The sequence below is a fragment of the Marmota flaviventris genome, chromosome 9 (assembly GCF_047511675.1).
Source record: "Marmota flaviventris isolate mMarFla1 chromosome 9, mMarFla1.hap1, whole genome shotgun sequence".
NCBI lineage: Eukaryota > Metazoa > Chordata > Mammalia > Rodentia > Sciuridae > Marmota > Marmota flaviventris.
The window spans coordinates 10,575,160-10,593,450 of record NC_092506.1 but is presented as its reverse complement, the minus strand read 5'-3'; the positions used below and the strand labels follow the sequence as shown (position 1 = coordinate 10,593,450).

Sequence of the window (18,291 nt, the reverse complement as noted above, 5' to 3'; positions counted from 1 at the left end):
TGAATGTGTTCTCCCATGGGAAGACTCAAGGGCAAGTCAGAAGTCAAAGGGAAGCACACCCAGCCCTGCTAGAACTCCGACAGGACCTACGTTGAATGTGGTGAACACTTTGAAAAAATGGCCTTTTTCAAGAATGTCATATTAGAGATCAAGAGCCTCTTTCACTTGGTGTCTTTCAATTAGTAACATGCTTTTTAAGAGTGATCTGTACCTTTGAATAACTCACATCTTTTAGCACTGGATAAACTCACCTTGCCTACCTGTGCCACGGAGGATTGCTCCATTCACCGTGTACAAACGATGCTGGCTGCATTCACTTTGGGGCAATCAGGAATAAAGCAACTTGTAGACTGGTGTATTGTAATTATACAATTGGGTCCTCAAAAATCCACGCAGCCATCCTATGTCTTCAGATCTGCTTGTTTAATCCGCTTCAATATCATGCCCTTTTCCTAGGGAAGGATGACCCAGTGACACCATGTTTGCCGTTTTCTTAGTCTTGTAATTTTTCTCATCTTTTCTTTCCTCGCCTTTTTCCATGTGTTTTGATGACTTTCTGTATTGATATGCATTGATTCTGTTCTTTCTTTTGGGGAACACCCTTAGGGTTCTTGATGTGTTGGCAGTTACCATGGGGCTTGTGTAAAACGTAAAGTTCATTCTAAGACAATAAAAATAAGTGAGATTGCATGCAAACCCTCCACTTCCTGCTATCCTTGCCACCACTGAGGCTTATTCGTGTTGCCTTGTAGCATATACATAGTCAAATTCATTTTTAATTCTTTAACTTTTCCATAAGAAGGAAAAGAGATTTTCTAGCCCCTGTTCCAGGACTACTGTCTTCTGTATTTGCCTATGGACTCATCACGGCAAACTCTCTTCTTTCTCATCAATCACGTTACCCTTTGGTATCCGTTTGATTTATATGAACGCACTCCTTTAGCCCTTCTTGCAAGGCAGGCAGAGTGGTGTTCATGAGCGGATGGACGATCGCAGCTTCTCTTTCTCTGGGAATTGACCGACTCTCCTTTATGCCGGATCATCAGTTTTGCTACATGGACAATTCTTAGTGCCCAGTTTTCCTTGTTCTTTCAGCACGTGGAATATGACCTCCAACCCCTTCTGCCGACAAATCCACTCATTGTCTTATGGAGGTTCCCTTTTATATGACATTTTGTGCCTCTTTGAAAATTCTCTTCAGACACTTTAAGGCGTGTGTGTGTGTGTGTGTGTGTGTCTGAGTGTGTGTGTATGTGTGAAGGTGGTGAGAGAATGGGATCCAAGAAAGAGGATAGGTTTGTTTTTGTTGATCCAAGATGCAAATAAAACCCACCTGTGTGGGGGGGGGCGGGTTTGAAGCAGGTGGTTTTATCATCTGCTCTCCCATAGCCCCAGGGCAACCCTCACCTACGTGTGGCCTCCAGAATTGTTCTCCTTTTGTCAGAACCCACTGTGCCTGGAAATGAGACACCTCCATGAAAACCCAAAGCTCAGAAGTGAACTGAAACTGCAGGAATCATTTCTAGTGGAACTGGAAGGTCACCTGCAGGACAGGCAGAGCTGCCTCGGGGCTGTCCCCCTGGGACGGGCTCCACTCAGGATGCAGGGAGGAGGCTTGGGGATTGACACTGGGGGATGGGTTTCCACAGGAAGGAGGGCCACAAGCCAGACATCACGATCTGCCAAGGGCCTCCGTGGGCAGGGCCAGTTACGCTCACCAGGTACGAATAGCCCTGGGCTCACTGGCCCTCCAGCCTCCTGAGGTGGAATTCAGATCCCTCATCCTTGTTAAAGCTCAAAGCAAGTAAGGCACCATGAGGCTGTCTGTGTCCCTCCTGCTGGTCACTCTGACCCTTGGCTTCTTTGAGGGTGAGTATCACTTGTGATCAGCCTAGAACCAGCCTCTGGTAAGTTCCTTTCTCTGAACACTAATAAATACATTTGGGGTGAGTTTGTGTTAAGGAAGAGAGCAGAATTTGAAACCTCCTCGTGAGTCTTGAACTAGACCCCCAATTGTGAACTAACCCCTGAGATGGCAGCGCTACTTGGATCAATTTCCTAACACTTCAGTTGTTAACAAGGAAATCACTGAAGGCGGGTTTCAGGAATTGTGCTGCGTGTACTCTCACCGCTGGACTCAGGCGTGTGTTCCAGAAGCAACATGGTGTAATGGAATGTGGTCTCTGCCCCTGACCTTCAATCCTAGGCTAAGTGCTCAACCTCCCTGAGCTGCTTCTTATCGCTGGTGCTTCAAGTCACCAGTGAGGACCTTGAGAAGCCTGTTAGATTAAGCACATCGACAGCTGAGCTGCAGATACGCACCCAGCATCTGGGCTTAGCAGAGGCTCTCCTCCTGAGGTGTGCAGGTGCCAAGTGAACCCAAGACTTCCGGTCCCTTCGTTTAGACTATTCATAGAGTGTGACAGCTGGAGAGGTGATTGGCGGGCTCCCTGTCCAAGAAGAGCCACTGTTCTCTGAAACTGAAAAAGAAACCTTCAAATGGGCCCTGAGAATAAGCAGCCCTACATGGTCCCATCAACTAACTGGGAGTCCTACCCGCACTGGTAATAGAACCCGAAAAACCCTTCGCACTAAGATTTCTGTGTTTGCAGGGGTCATTCTAGCCATTCTGCCAACACTACTCTGATGTATGCCTTGCCCTCAAGAACAAACTCTATCTCGCTGATTTTCCCTTTCCCTTTCCAAACCTCTTCTGTTTCTCTGTGCTGCATCTGACCGAACCCTGCCCGAATTCTCCTCATAATGTGATGTCCTCCTATTGGGGTGAGATCAGAGCCTGATTGGGGACCTGTTTACAGTAGATGCCAAAATCTTGGGGGAGCAGAGCCTGGTGGCTGTGGCCTGGATCCCAGCTGCTCAGTCGCTGCAGCAGGAGGATTGTGAAAGTGAGGGAGGCCTGGGCCACACAGGGAGACCCCATCTGAAGGAAAAAGTGATCCAGAATGGAAACATGGCTCCTCCAGGTCTCCGTCCAGTTCCCAGTGACATCAGGTTTCCTTCTGTCACATCTCTAAGGATCTGGACACAGTGCAGGAAGGAGTCAGCCACCGTCTCCTCTGTAAGCTCCCATGTGTGTTAAAAGCACATCATCTAGTGTAACTTCAGGTTTGTAGCTGAAACTGCATGCAACGGAATAATCCGTGTCTTCCAACTTAATCTCAGACACAACCTCTCCCACATTTCCACAACCTGACTTGTTCTTTTCCAGATTTACTCTCACCTATCTGTTGCCTGCTAGGATTCTGATTCTAATTCTAATGTTCACTTCACGCTGGATACCCAAAGGCTCTCCTCTCCAATGTTCAAGACTAATGAGGTGCTAGTCACCTCCAGACAAAACGCACTTCCTTCTAATCTAGTGCGGGAATTTCAGTGAACCAGAGAAGTTTTAGAATGTAGTTGATGTGCTTTAAAAACAGACAGAAAAATGATCGGGAAATCTGGCTCTGTCCCTTGCTGAGTAATCTTGAGGAAGTCACCAGCTTGAGGGCCTGACCATGTCATTGGCACTCTCATGGGATGGGAACCTAAACCCTGCCATGCTGTCTAGTGTCAAGGGGGCCTCGGGCAAACACTCAACTCTCATCAATTTAATTCTATTTTTATTCTCTTGCTCCAGCAAATGCAGTGCCGTGTCCAGAACTTCTTAAAGAATGCACAGAATTTATAATTGCTCCTGAAGAATTGTACAAGGTAGAGCTTTCCAAATTCAATGCACCTCCGGAAGCTGTTGAGGCAAGACTGGAAGTGAAGGAATGCGTAGATAGGATATCCTGGATAACTAAAGCACAACTTATAAAAATCATGGTAATGTCTTCCTCTTTGATACACAGTGATTCTCATCAACCACACAGGCAGAAGAGAGGTTAGCCTGCTGCTCTATGGGAAATGCTGCAGGGGTCACCCAGCTAGCCTGTCACCTCTTAATGGGATAACCCAGAGCCACAGGGAAGACAGTAACAGCACAGCTGCTGCATGAAACTCAGCTGCACACAGCGGCCTGGGCAGTTCCCTCTGACTCTGAGCGCTCCCTGCATTTCACCATCCCTTGGTGTCCTAACAAGGAGGACATTTGGGCCCCAGGCAGGGAAGTTTCAAGGCCAAGCCCAGCAGCCTGTCTGCTGGAGCTCTCCCCAGGGTGAGTTCCACCCCCCCCAGGGTATCACAATCCCCATGGAATGCCCTTTGGTGTGTGGTTGGGGTGTGTACAGCAGGCAGGTGGGAAGGACTGGGAGCGAGGGCTGGTGTCTGCTGCGGAAGCCAAGAGGTGGAGGAGTGGATATCGTTGCCAGCTCTGCCAGCTCTGCCAGGGAGGCTGTTCTCCTGACAGCAGCCTGGCACCCCGTCCTTCCCGGGACCTGGGCGGCCCTGGGCCCACATCGGAGGGGAAAGCAGAGTCCACAGTCCTGAAGTAGCAGAGAAATAACTGCTTGGCTGGTCTTTCCCACACTTCCCTTCCGTCTGCCACGGAGCCACCCTCCTGGGTCCCCTCTAAGTGTCCGCCTGGCTTTGGAAAGGTCCCTCCCCGATGTGCCTAGTTTCCTGTGACTCCACAACCTGTGCCCAAGCACTCTCTCTTTTGCCTCTTGGTTTTGCCTCTTGGTTTTGCCTCTTGGTTTTGCCTCTTGCCTCTTGGTTTTGCCTCTTGGTTCGCCCCAGGGACTTCTCGGAATGTCCTCTCCGTGAGCAGCATGGTCGTGTTCATCTTTCCTCCTTCCTCCCTTTTGTTCTACTTCAGGGAGAAATCACCACGAAGTGTTTTTCTTGAGATGGGAGATGCATTTGTTCCCGGTTCCGCTGCTCTCCCAGGATACTCGCATCTCTGCTGCCACATGGAAAGGTTTCAACGTCTTGCCGTAATAAACTGCTTGCCCTGCACTTCTCTGCTTGTCTAGTTACTGCCCTGTGCTCCTGCGTCTTGCGTTGGGGGTGTTTTCTGAGGAACCTGCTTTTCTTTGTTGGGTAATAATCAACTGCAGACGCAATGACTGCTGAGTAGCTGGTGTCACAAAAGAAGGACATGTGGTCAGGAATCATTGTGCATCACCTTGAAGAATTCCTTCTCCTGTAGCCTTGAACGCAAGTGAAGATTGAGGGTCAGAGACAACGTATCCCTATCACCTTGTGCCCAGGAGATGAGAATAATCTTCTCCTGGCACAGGCTGTCAATCTCTGTGTAGTCCACTCCCCACCAATACCTGTCCCATTCTATCCATCATGAAACCCATGATGATCACGATCTTTCTTCTGTAACCAAAGCCCTGGGGTTGTCATGAGCTTGATAAACGTAGACCTTCAACGATGGCCTCCTCTTCATGAGGCCATGTGTTCATGAGTCAGAGGTCAACACCATGATTCAGCAACTAGGATATTCAAGCTCTAAACATCCCAATACGATTTCAAAATTAATGGTTTTACTTTCTCTCCACACATTCCACCCCTCATCTCCCAGCTAACCAGCCATAATAAGGTCTTGCTGAGTTAGGGCCTGGGAAACGCGGAGGCAGAAGGGGTACGGAAGCTCTTCATCCACTCCCTCAGATAAGCGACTGGGCCAGGTCCTCTGGGTCTGAAGGGTGCCTGGTCTCAATGGACTATTTACAGACTGGTTCAGAAAGCCCCCATTACTAAGATGTCACATTGTTTTTTTTTGTTGTTGTTGTTGTTTTTCCATTTTTACCCCGTATACAGATTGCAGAATCACATCGGTTACACATCCACTGTTTTACATATTGCCATACTAGTGTCTGTTGTATTCTGCTGCCTTTCCTATCCTCTACTATCCCCCCTCCCCTCCCCTCCCCTCCCATCTTCTCTCTCTACCCCATCTACTGTCATTCATTTCTCCCCCTTGTTTTTTTTCCCTTTCCCCTCACTTCCTCTTATATGTAATTTTGTATAACAATAAGGATCTCCTTCCACTTCCATGCAATTTCCCTTCTCTCTCCCTTTCCCTCCCACCTCTCGTCCCTATTTAATGTTAATCTTCTTCTCATGCTCTTCCTCCCTGCTCTGTTCTTAGTTGCTCTCCTTACATCAAAGAAGACATTTGGCATTTGTTTTTTAGGGATTGGCTAGCAAGATGTCATATCGTTTACTAGTGAAACTGCTCTAGAGAATCAAAATGTGATAACTGGAAACAATGTGAAAAGGGTTGGGAGGGAAATTGGAATAGTGCCGTGGAAGAAGGATCTGTGTGGTGGGAAAGGTGAGCCATGAAGCAAGAGAGTGAACAGAAGGAGTGGTGGGTGGTGAGCCCACTGTGTCCAATGAAGGGAATGGAAACTGAGGCGTACTGTGGAGGAAGAGAGTCACCCAAAAGTACTACAAAGAAGTTTCCCAGAGTTTAAGCATATGGGCTTGAGAAATCCACAGAAACCCCCTCCTTCTGCCCACCTATAACACTCAGATATTTGCAACATCAATGTATCGAAAAAGTCTTCCTGAAGGAATCGGAAGTCATGTGCAAGGTCCGCAGACCTGTAATCCCAGGAGCTCGGAGGCTGACGCAGGTGGATTGCAGCAACTTAGCGAGGCCCTACGCAACTCAATGACACCCTGTCTCTATACAAAATATGAAAAAGAGCTGTGGATGTGGCTCGGTGGTTAAGTGCCCCTGGGTTCAATCCCTGGTACCAAAAATTTAAAAATGAAATCACCCTGAGACAGTCAGGGAATCCTCAAAAAACAGGACCCCTTAGCAATCAGAGATAAACCTCTCAGGAAACAAGGGAGCCAAGCTAGCTCTGGTCTCACGAAAACCAGAAAATGAGGTGTTAAAAAGCGAACCAGTCTTCCAGGCTGTGGGAGTAAGGAACATGCCAGGAGCCTGGAGGCAGAGAGGTCGGCTCAGCCTTCGGAGGTCATGTGGTCAGCAGAAATGCTAAGAGGCTGGAGCCAGGAAAACAGTGCCCCGGAAACAGCCCCCTGTCTGTCCTACACTGGAAATGACAGGAGAGCCTCCCCAAGATGACGAGGGGCAAATCCCAGGCAGTGAGGGGCAACAGCAGGGACAGAAGAGTCACTGAAGCCAGCACTCTTACCTGCACCTGGTCAGCTCTGACACATCCCCACACTCACTGGGCTGATTATTGCATGGAACAGGCTGAAAGAACTAGAGGCAAGGCTTGATGCCCCTTTGGAGATGTTAACTGGAACTGGGGAATTTACGGACCTAGAGAGTCAATTGAATCATGATCTGGCCATATATGAACAGATCACTGCGTGTGCCAAAAGGGCATAGCAAGAAATACCTTCGGGGTCAATCGACTTTGGATTTTAGTCAAATTAAACAGGGATCAAAGGAGTCTGCTTGGGTTTCTGTTCTCGTGACTAAAAGGCTCAGGGGTCACTCCAGTTGAACTGGGCTAAATGGGCTGCGCAAATAACCACACAAGAGACACAAATACCTTTTTCTTTGGGGTCTCTGTGACAGCTCCTCGACCTTAAAGGTCCGCAGAAAGAGAGAGAGCCAGAGCACGCGCTGACCCATTTTATTGAGGAGAAGCTGTTCAAATGAGGCAAGGGGTCAGGTTTCAGGGGGCTGAGTCTAGCTTCATGATGTCCACTGTCAGCAGGTTGACTGACACCTGGGTAGGCCACACCCAAGGGCACAGTAAGAGGAGGGGACACACACACAAGGCACTTCCATGGAAGATTCTATCCTAAACAGGAACAGGTGAGCATAGCTTCACTCATGGGGCTGTAGCAAGACACACCCATGCATGAGACACCGACTCTAGCACCCAAGAAGGGTGGGGAAAGCTCTGCCATATTTCTGTGCCTGAGCGCCCCAGCACCCAGCCAGGGAGTGTGACCCCGTTGGCCTCCCACAGGGGTCATTTTCCAATTGCATGGAACATCTGTACCGGCAGCGAGTGAACAGATCAATTGGAGACTCAAATGCCTCAGAGTTCCTAGTCAAGCAGCTAGCATTGGAGAACACCGATAAAGTTTGTTGGAGATCCTTTGACCCCATTGGAAAAAGGGGACAGTTTCTGAGTTTATTGCCTTTGTGCGGATGTTGGTCCTACACAATTACAAGGTTTATACTCGCCGCTCTAAACAGGTACTCCAGCCTCGGTCTCAAAGACGCCATTCTCATGGGTGGTGTTTCAATTGTGATAGAACTGGGCATTTGGCCTGGGACTTCGGGCCTCAGTGCATTAGTACAGAGACCTCTCCCAGTTCACACAGACGGTGCTACCCGAGAGATGACCACATGGCGTGGTAAGACTGGAACAGATATGGCGGCAGGCCCCTATAGACAGATCTAGGCAGCCCTTATAGACAGACCTTCCATACTGGAACCAGCACCAAGTGGAGAACTGTGCCCCTGAGGGACCGACTTGTACTTTGACCTACAATACCACCCGCCATGTCCTAGGTCTGGGATGCACCCTAATTCACAGATCCCTCTGGCCATGAGACTCAGGTTTGGCCCAGCCTAGTGTCAGCCAGGGAGACCCAGGGAGTACTTCCACACTCCTTCCCCAATCTTGGGTGAGACACAGAAGCCAGACTCTGCAAGGTAGTAGGTAGGGTTGAAAGTGAACACAGGACATTACCTTGGAATTCACTGCTGGGCTGTTAAAACTACCACTGGAAAAATCCTAATAGCCACTGTCCCCAGGCCTATACCCATGGACAGAGCCTGAGGACCCACCCAGTGCCAGATGGAGACCCATAGCAGCAATTGAGCATAATCCTATTCCATCTAGCCTCACTCTGGCTTGTTGTGGTGGTCGTGGGCAACGAGGCCATACCACCTGTGTGGGTATTGCCCCCAGCCCTGTGCTGCACTGGTTATTGTCAGCCAAACCTTTCCCAGTCAGCAAACCAGGTGGAATGATTGTCCACGTGGGGGAAGAAAAGGGACTTGGTCCCCAATCATTGCATAGTGGCCTGGGGCTAGACCCTGCATGGTGAGACTCTGAGCAGGTCAAAATCCCACAGTACCTGACCACAGGCCAGAGACCCAGGGTTACATAGAAAGCATCTCCACACTAATGTCCGTCTGAGGAAGTGAAGTAGGGAGTAAAATCTCCCCAGTTGGGTGTTACTGCTTTAGCAGTGAAATGTCCTTTTTATTATGTTTTTATTAGTGCATTCTCATAGTGGGGTTTACCTTCCCATCCCGACCGCCTAGTCCCACGCTCACCTGCAACTGAACCATACAAAAAATTGTGACGTGTCGGTAATGCAGGCTTCCTGCAGCACTCTCTAAAGGGTGCATTGAGAGCAGCACCTGTAAGACCAGAGGACCTGGCCTCACCACCAACAGTATGAGTCAGTGAAGAGCTTCCCGTTCCCTTCTCCTCCTCTTTTTCTAGAACCAACTCAATAAGACCTAACGGTTGGTTAGATGGGAGATGAAAGGTGGAAGCATATGGATGGTAGAAAGTAAAACCATTAACTTTGAGACCTTAATTGGATTGACTGGAACTTGAACACTCTGATTTCTGAATTGAGAAGTTGAGCTTTTTTTTTTTCATGAAAACCGGAGAGACTTTGAAGGTCTTCTTTTGTCAAGCTCATGACAACACCAGGGCTTTGGTTGCAGAATAAAGATTGTTATCATCATAGGTTTTATGACGGATCGAATGGGTGAGGTATTTGTGGGGGAAAATACAAAATACTATAACAGTGGCTGGTAAAACTCTTTTAACTGTTATAGAAAATTTGGAGATTTAAAGTAAAGTTGATAACATATATGTTAAGAGAAAAACAGCATAATTAAGTGTAAACAGGGGCAAAAATATCAAAGAGTGGGTGCATGGAAATTGTAGAGTTTTGTATATAATTTAACTTATTATTAGCTTAAAAATGGTGTTATTTTTATGCAACATGTGCCATAATTTCATAATTTTATGCCATCATTTCATTCTTCTTTATAGCTGAGTAATACTCCATTATGTATACATACCACATTTTCTTTACCCATTCATCTGTTGAGGGGCATCAATGTTGGCTCCATAGCTCGGCTATTATGAATTGTGCTGCTAGAAACATTGATGTAGCTGTGTCACTGTAGTTTGCTGATTTTAAGTCCTTTGGATATATACTGAGGAGTGGGTTGTTCATATGGTGGTTCCATTCCTAGTTTTTTGAGGAATCTCCATACTGCTTTTCAGAGTGGTTATGCTAATTTGCAGGCCCACCAACAATGTATGAGTGTACCTTTTTTCTCACATCCTAGCCAACATTTATTGTTACTTGTATTCTTGATAATTGCCATTCTGACTGGAGTGAGTTGAAATCTCAGTGTAGTTTTAATTTGCATTTCTCTAAATTCTAGAGTGTTGAATCTTTTTTCATATATTTGTTGACAGATCATATTTCTACTTTTGAGAAGTGCCTACTTAGATCTTCTGCCCATTTGTTGATTGGGTTATTTTTTTTTTTGGGGGGGAGGGGTAAGTTTTTTGACCTCTTTGTATTTCCTGGATATTAGCCCTGTCTGAGAAGCCAGTGGCAAAGACTTTCTCCCATTCTAGAGATTCTCTCTTTATTCTCTTGTTTCATTTGCTATGAGGAAGATTTTTAATTTGATATCATACATTCATTGATTTTTATTTTATTTCTTGCACTTTAGGAGTTCTGTTAAGGAAGTCAGTTCCTGAGCCAACATGTTGGAATGTTGGGCCTACGTTTTCTTCTAGTAGGTTAAGATTTTCTGATCTAATTCCTAGGTCTTTGATCTACTTTGAGTTGAGTTTTGTGCAGGGTGAGAGATAGGGGTTAAATTTCATTCTATTACATATCGATTTCCAGTTTTCCCAGCACAATTTGTTAAAGAGGCTATCTTTTTATTTTTATTTATTTATTTTTTTGTACCAAGAATTGAGCTCAGGGGCATTCAATCCCTGAGCCACATCCCAGCCCTATTTTGTATTTATTTAGAGACAGGGTCTCACCCAGTTGCTTAGTGCCTCGCTGTTGCTGAGGCTGGCTTTGAACCTGCGATCCTCCTGTCTCAACCTCCCGAGCTACTGGGATTACAGGCATGCACCACCATGCCCAGAAAGAGACTATCTTTTTTGGGGTGAACTTTTTAAAAAGATCCAATTCTCTGCAGTCTAGAAGCAGGTTTATTCATAATTGCCAAAACCCAAAAGAAATTAACATATCTGAAGAGACTGTATTATTTCACCATACGACATTCTGCAAAAGGAAAATTGTGGGAAGCCACTCTGAATGACCCTCACCTTCCATCCTGAAGCGGAGAGGCTCTGACCAATTCCTACATTTCATAGTGACTTGGGCCTTGTCCCTGTTCAGGATGTTGAGGGCATGTCTTCAGAGGCAGCTGTGTCTTCAGGAGCTACGCTCACCTGTTCCTTTGTAATACTACCCCTTTGCCCTGTTTGGGATAGAATGTTCCATGGAAACGCCCTTTGTGTGTCCCCTTCTCTTGCAGTGCCTTTGGGTGTGGCCTCCCTAGATGTCAGTCAACCTGCTGACAGCAGACATCACGAAGCTAGACTCAGCCCCCTGAAACCTGACCCCTTGCCTCATTTGAATGGCTGCTCCTCAATAAAAGTGGTCAGCACATCTGCTCTCTCCCTTTCTGTGGACCCTTAAGATCAGAGGAGCTGTCCCAGTTCCCCAAAGAAAAAGGTGTCTCTTGTGTGATTATTTCGTGCAGCCCAGTTCACCTGGAGTGACCCTAAGCGTTTTAGTCATGAGGAACTCGACAGAAAATAATATATGTACATGTATGGATATATCACAGTGAATTTCACCTTCATATCTATTAAAGCATTTGTGTATGTGTACACACACACAGACACACACACACACACACACACACATACACACATATACACACATTATGATTATGTCAAAATAAACCCCAAGGGGCTGTGATAAACCCCAAGAGGCCAGTGATAGAGCACTTGCCTAGCACATGTGAGCTTCTGGGTTCGATCCTCAGTACCACATAAAAATAAATAAATAAAATAAAGGTACTGTGTCCATCTACAACTAAAAATGTTAACCTCAATATTATGTATACCTGTAATGAACTAATAAAAATAAATGTGTAATTTTTTTAAATTATCCCCAATATATGTATAACTATAACGCACTAATAAATGAGGAAAAAGATAGGGGGGTGCCAGAGTCCAGGGAGAGGGTAAGATGAACAAGCACAGAGGATTTCTACAGAAATGCAGTTATTCTATATAATAGTATAATGACAAATAAAATGTATTAAACATTTGTCCAAATCCTTGAAATGTACAAGATTGAATGAACTCTAATGATAAATCATGAGCTTCACGTGACATTAATATGTCACTACAGGTGCACATCTCCCTGGTGCAAGGTGTTAGACTAGAGAAGGTGCTGCACCTGTGCAGACGCAGATACAGGAAAATTCTCTGCATTTCTGTTCAAATTTGCTCTGAGAGTGAAGCCGCTATTTTTAAGTGACTATATTTTCAAAGTCCTGAATGTGATGTTAAAAATACTCTCCTCAAATGAAAGGAGAAATTCACATGAAAATATGAAGAAAAACTAAGTCACCATTTATACATGATCAACTATCAGTAAGTCTGGGATTATTGACTGAAAACCCTATTAAGATTGAAAAAGACATCATTGGGTTCATTGAAGATAAACTCAGTGTCTCAGAATTGACTGATTTCCTGTAAACCAACCATAACCACTATATAGCATGTTGAAAAAGGCGATACCATTGTCAACAGTAGCATTAGCAGCACCAAAAACTAAATTGAAGTATACCTAAGTATAAATATGCAATAGAAATGTGTTTAAGTTTCCTCTGGACATAAGAGGGAATCATGGGGCACATGCCATGTTCCTTAGGGACACATCAGAAAAATTTTAAAAGTCAAAATTTCTCAAAGTGCTCTCCACATTCAACGCAGCTCCCATCAGAATTCTAGCAGGGCTGGGTGTGCTTTGTTTGACTTCTGACTTGCCCCTGAGTCTTTCCATGGGAGAACACATTCACTGTGGGATGAGGGGAGAAGTGCCCAGCTCTGCTGCCAGACCACGGGGGTTAGAACTCAGTGGCATTTTCTACTGGTGGGTCTTCAGCTTGTCACTTAGCCTCACAAGCTCAGTTTTCTCTTCTTTAAAATAAGGCTGATGATAATAACGTCCACCTCCTAGGATCCATGTAAGTCATAATGAGTTAATAGAGGAAAAGCACTGAGCCCAGTTTCTGGCAGAAAATGTCAGCCGTTACACTTAGGTAACAAAGGAGGCAGTAGAGGGCTGGGGCTGTAGCTCAGTGGTAGAGCGCTTGCCTCACATGCATGAGGCCCTGAGTTCAATCCTTAGCATCACATAAAAATAAATAAATATAGTGTTAAAAAGTGCCTAGTAAACTCTGTCCTCAGGTAGTTGTGTGATTTTTTTAATATTTAAAGTCTTGGGCAAGGCTGTTTGACCAATCTGATTCATATGCTCATGTGTCTAAGCCGCATCACTGAAAAATTCCAGAAGAGTGACTCTAGAACTCCACTGACTGAGGTGCCCCCAAATGTGTGAGGGACCCAAGTGCACAGAAACCAAAAAGCACAAGCATCTACAACATCTGTTTAGCCCTACAGCCCCTTGAAAGCAGACAGGTGTCTAGACCACGAGTCCTGACTCACCTTCCTCCTGCCAGCTCCATGGCCACTCCATGCACCAACATGGTCCATGGGTGGGACCTGTTTGGATCACCAGAGATACTACACTTCTTCCTTTTTTCACAGAACAACAGCCTGATGACAAATTTTATTTGAGGCACTTGCGCTGATTTCACCGAATTCTTACAACCACTTTGAGAGGAACTATTAATCCTCCTTTCAAAGATGAAGGAGATTGTGAGAAATTTTGTGATCAACTATCTTCCACAGTGCAAGTCGACTTAACAGGAGAGATCAGCCTGGGGATCAGGGGAGAAAAGGAGATTTTAAAAAAAAACTTTTTAAAATATATTCTTATTTTTAATTGACACATAATAACTGTTTGTATTTACAGTGTGACGTTTCAGTACATGTATACAATGTGTAATGATATTTTTCTGTATCAATCATGTCAGACATGTTTCGTTTCTTTGCATTGGAAACATTCAAGATCATCTCTCTCAGCTATTTTGAAGTATTCAATGTACTGATGTCGACCATATTTACCGGGCAGTGCCATAGAAGAGTAGTGGTCATTTCTCCTATCTAACTCATGCCCGTGCCCATTAAGGAGATCATTCAGTGAATCTAAGAAACAAATGAACAGCAAAGCCCATGAGCGCCACCACCACGCGTGGCTGTGCGCCGATGCACGTGTGAACTTGTGTGCGGCTCAGAAGCCGGAGGTTCTTTCATGGTCCTTTCCACGGTTCCTTCAGTCCTCTAAAAAGATCTTGTAAAAGACGTAACCACCCAACCAGACGGAGACAAAACCTGCCGCAGGCAAGGTGAGAAATACAAGTGCTCTGAGGATCTAAAGGGAGAGGCTGCTTTTCCCTGGAGGCGAATTGGGGTTTGTATAGAGAGAAGGACTGTCCAGTTTGGAGCTTCAGAAAAGGACATTTCAGGGAGTTTGTGGGGAATTTGCCCACAAGTGAAAGAGCTCATCATGGAAGGTGGAACCATGCCCAAGGAGGTCCTGGGAAGGTGCTGTTTCTCTGGGCCTCTGTGGTCAATGGATTCCAGAGAGCCTGCATCAGCTGGGCATGGCTGCCTTCCTGAGCAAGATATTCTAGAAAGGCTGTAATAATTCACTGTCGTCTTTTTTTTTAAATTTTTTATTGTTGGTTGTTCAAAACATTACATAGTTCTTGATATATCATATTTCACACTTTGATTCAAGTGGGTTATGAACTCCCATTTTTACCCCGTATACAAATTGCAGAATCACATCAGTTACACATCCATTGATTTACATATTGCCATACTAGTGTCTGTTGTATTCTGCTGCCTTTCCTATCCTCTACTATCCCCCCTCCCCTCCCCTCCCCTCCCCTCTTCTCTCTCTGCCCCCTCTACTGACATTCATTTGTCCCCCTTGTATTATTTTTCCCTTTCCCCTCACTTCCTCTTGTATGAAATTTTGTATAACCCTGAGGGTCTCCTTCCATTTCCATGCAATTTCCCTTCTCTCTCCCTTTCCCTCCCACCTCTCATCCCAGTTTAATGTTAATCTTCTTCTCATGCTCTTCGTCCCTACTCTGTTCTTAGTTACTCTCCTTATATCAAAGAAGACATTTGGCATTTGTTTTTTAGGGATTGGCTAGCTTCACTTAGCATAATCTGCTCTAATGCCATCCATTTCCCTGCAAATTCTATGATTTTGTCATTTTTTAATGCAGAGTAATACTCCATTGTGTATAAATGCCACATTTTTTTTATCCATTCATCTATTGAAGGGCATCTAGGTTGGTTCCACAGTCTTGCTATTGTGAATTGTGCTGCTATGAACATCGATGTAGCAGTGTACCTGTAGCATGCTCTTTTTAGGTCTTTAGGGAATAGACCGAGAAGGGGAATAGCTGGGTCAAATGGTGGTTCCATTCCCAGCTTTCCAAGAAATCTCCATACTGCTTTCCAAATTGGCTGTACCAATTTGCAGTCCCACCAGCAATGTACAAGTGTACCCTTTTCCCCACATCCTCGCCAGCACTTGTTGTTGTTTGACTTCATAATGGCTGCCAATCTTACTGGAGTGAGATGGTATCTTAGGGTGGTTTTGATTTGCATTTCTCTGACTGCTAGAGATGGTGAGCATTTTTTCATGTACTTGTTGATTGATTGTATGTCCCCCTCTGAGAAGTGTCTGTTCAGGTCCTTGGCCCATTTGTTGATTGGGTTATTTGTTATCTTATTGTCTAATTTTTTGAGTTCTTTGTATACTCTAGATATTAGGGCTCTATCTGAAGTGTGAGGAGTAAAGATTTGTTCCCAGGATGTAGGCTCCCTATTTACCTCTCTTATTGTTTCTTTTGCTGAGAAAAAACTTTTTAGTTTGAGTAAGTCCCATTTGTTGATTCTAGTTATTAACTTTTGTGCTATGGGTGTCCTATTGAGGAATTTGGAGCCCGACCCCACAGTATGTAGATCGTAGCCAACTTTTTCTTCTATCAGATGCCGTGTCTCTGATTTGATATCAAGCTCCTTGATCCATTTTGAATTAACTTTTGTGCATGGCAAGAGAAAGGGATTCAGTTTCATTTTGTTGCATATGGATTTCCAGTTTTCCCAGCACCATTTGTTGAAGATGCTATCCTTCCTCCATTGCATGCTTTTAGCCCCTTTATCAAATATAAGATAGTTGTAGTTTTGTGGATTGGTTTCTGTGTCCTCTATTCTGTACCATTGGTCCACCCACCGGTTTTGGTACCAGTACCATGCTGTTTTTGTTACTATTGCTCTGTAGTATAGTTTGAAGTCTGGTATCGCTATACTGCCTGATTCACACTTCCTGCTTAGCATTGTTTTTGCTATTCTGGGTCTTTTATTTTTCCATATGAATTTCATGATTGCTTTCTCTATTTCTACAAGAAATGCCGTTGGGATTTTGATTGGGATTGCATTAAACCTATAGAGAACTTTTGGTAATACCGCCATTTTGATGATGTTAGTTCTGCCTATCCATGAACAGGGTATATTTTTCCATCTTCTAAGATCTTCTTCTATTTCTCTCTTTAGGGTTCTGTAGTTTTCATTGTATAAGTCTTTCACCTCTTTTGTTAGGTTGATTCCCAAGTATTTTATTTTTTTTGAGGATATTATGAATGGAGTGGTTGTCCTCATTTCCATTTCAGAGGATTTGTCGCTGATATACAGGAATGCCTTTGATTTATGTGTGTTGATTTTATAGCCTGCCACTTTGCTGAATTCATTTATTAGCTCTAATAGTTTCTTTGTAGACCCTTTTGGGTCTGCTAGGTATAGAATCATGTCATCTGCAAATAGTGATAATTTAAGTTTTTCTTTTCCTATTTTTGTGCCTTTAATTTCTTTCGTCTGTCTAATTGCTCTGGCCAGTGTTTCGAGAACTATGTTGAACAGAAGTGGAGAGAGAGGGCATCCCTGTCTTGTTCCAGATTTTAGAGGGAATGCCTTCAGTTTTTCTCCATTCAGAATGATGCTAGCCTGAGGCTTAGCATAGATTGCTTTTACAATATTGAGGTATGTTCCTGTTATCCCTAGTTTTTCTAGAGTTTTGAACATAAAGGGATGCTGTACTTTGTCGAATGCTTTTTCCGCATCTATCGAGATGATCATATTCACTGTAGTCTTATTTAGCTTTTCCTAGCATCTCTAAAGACTCTCAGCCTCTCGGCATGTCCTACTCCAGCTGACCATTTAGTAAAACATACCTCCTTTCTGATAAATTAGAACTCCTAACAGTCTTGGTTTTTGCTTCCTTGGTTCCCTAAGGCAGTTTGACTTTCCTGGCTCTGAAAAAGGGGTTCAAACTATCCAAAACAATGTTAAATTATTTCAGATGTGAAGGCAGAGTTGGCCCACAGTTTGCAACTCCTGGTCCAATTCACAAAAGGTAGACTCCCTAAATTTTCACAAACCTTCATTTCTCTGGCATTTTAACTGTTTCCGAGCGCAGGTCAAAACATTGGTTGAACATTTTCTGTGTTCCAGGCAATGTGTTAAGTTCGTTATGTGCAGTGTTTAAAAGGTCCAGGTTCAGATGTGTAAACTGAGGCACAGACAGGGCAATTTGGCAAACGTCACGAAGCTCGTTAAAGGAGTCAGGATTTAAACCTGTTTCTTCTGCTTCCAAAACCCACATTGCTGCTTGAGGATATGAAGTAATTCCTTCTCTTCTAAGCTCTGAATCAAGTGAAAAATACGTATGGGAGGAAACTCTGACCAAAGACAGGTGGATTCCAGACCGAAAGGAACTCTCCCTAGCACAGGCTCAAGGAGCTTTATAAGAACTGCACACCTTGTGCCCTGAAAGGGCAGCACCATAGGAAGCAACGAGGAGAAAAACAGCCCATCTGGCAGACCAGCCGACTTCACTGCCCACCGCCCACCGCCCCCTGGCGCAGCCAGGTGAGTCAGCCCTCCTTCCCACAGGTGAAGAGGGGCTCTAACAGCCCAGCTCCGAGCAGCACAGGCACCATCGTGAACGTGGCAAGTACGTTTACAACTGCCCAAAAGTAAAAACGACCTAAGTCTCCACCGATGGCTGCACGTGGGCGAACACAGATCGGTGCCCAAGATAGAGATTACCTAGCGAGGAGAGGAAGTCACCGGTGTCCTGGAAGTTACAGGAGTCCCATCAGTATCC

The 18,291-nt window shown here is 44.9% G+C and overlaps 1 protein-coding gene across 1 annotated transcript; it reads left to right on the top strand.

Annotated features, from left to right (window-relative positions):
- The first annotated feature begins 1,814 nt into the window (after positions 1-1,814).
- On the top strand, positions 1,815-4,881 carry LOC114099842 (secretoglobin family 1D member-like). Its single transcript, XM_027944353.2, has 3 exons — positions 1,815-1,869; positions 3,641-3,828; positions 4,831-4,881. Exons 1-3 carry the CDS (start codon positions 1,815-1,817, stop codon positions 4,879-4,881), a joined length of 294 nt encoding a protein of 97 aa, XP_027800154.1.
- The last annotated feature ends 13,410 nt before the right edge of the window (positions 4,882-18,291 follow it).

Coding starts and splice junctions, on each gene's coding strand:
- LOC114099842 (XM_027944353.2), top strand. CDS start 1,815: ATGAGGCTGTCTGTGTCCCTCCTGCTGGTCACTCTGACCCTTGGCTTC. Junction 1,870..3,640: donor GACCCTTGGCTTCTTTGAGG/GTGAGTATCACT, acceptor CTCTTGCTCCAG/CAAATGCAGTGCCGTGTCCA. Junction 3,829..4,830: donor CACAACTTATAAAAATCATG/GTAATGTCTTCC, acceptor CTGCTCTCCCAG/GATACTCGCATCTCTGCTGC.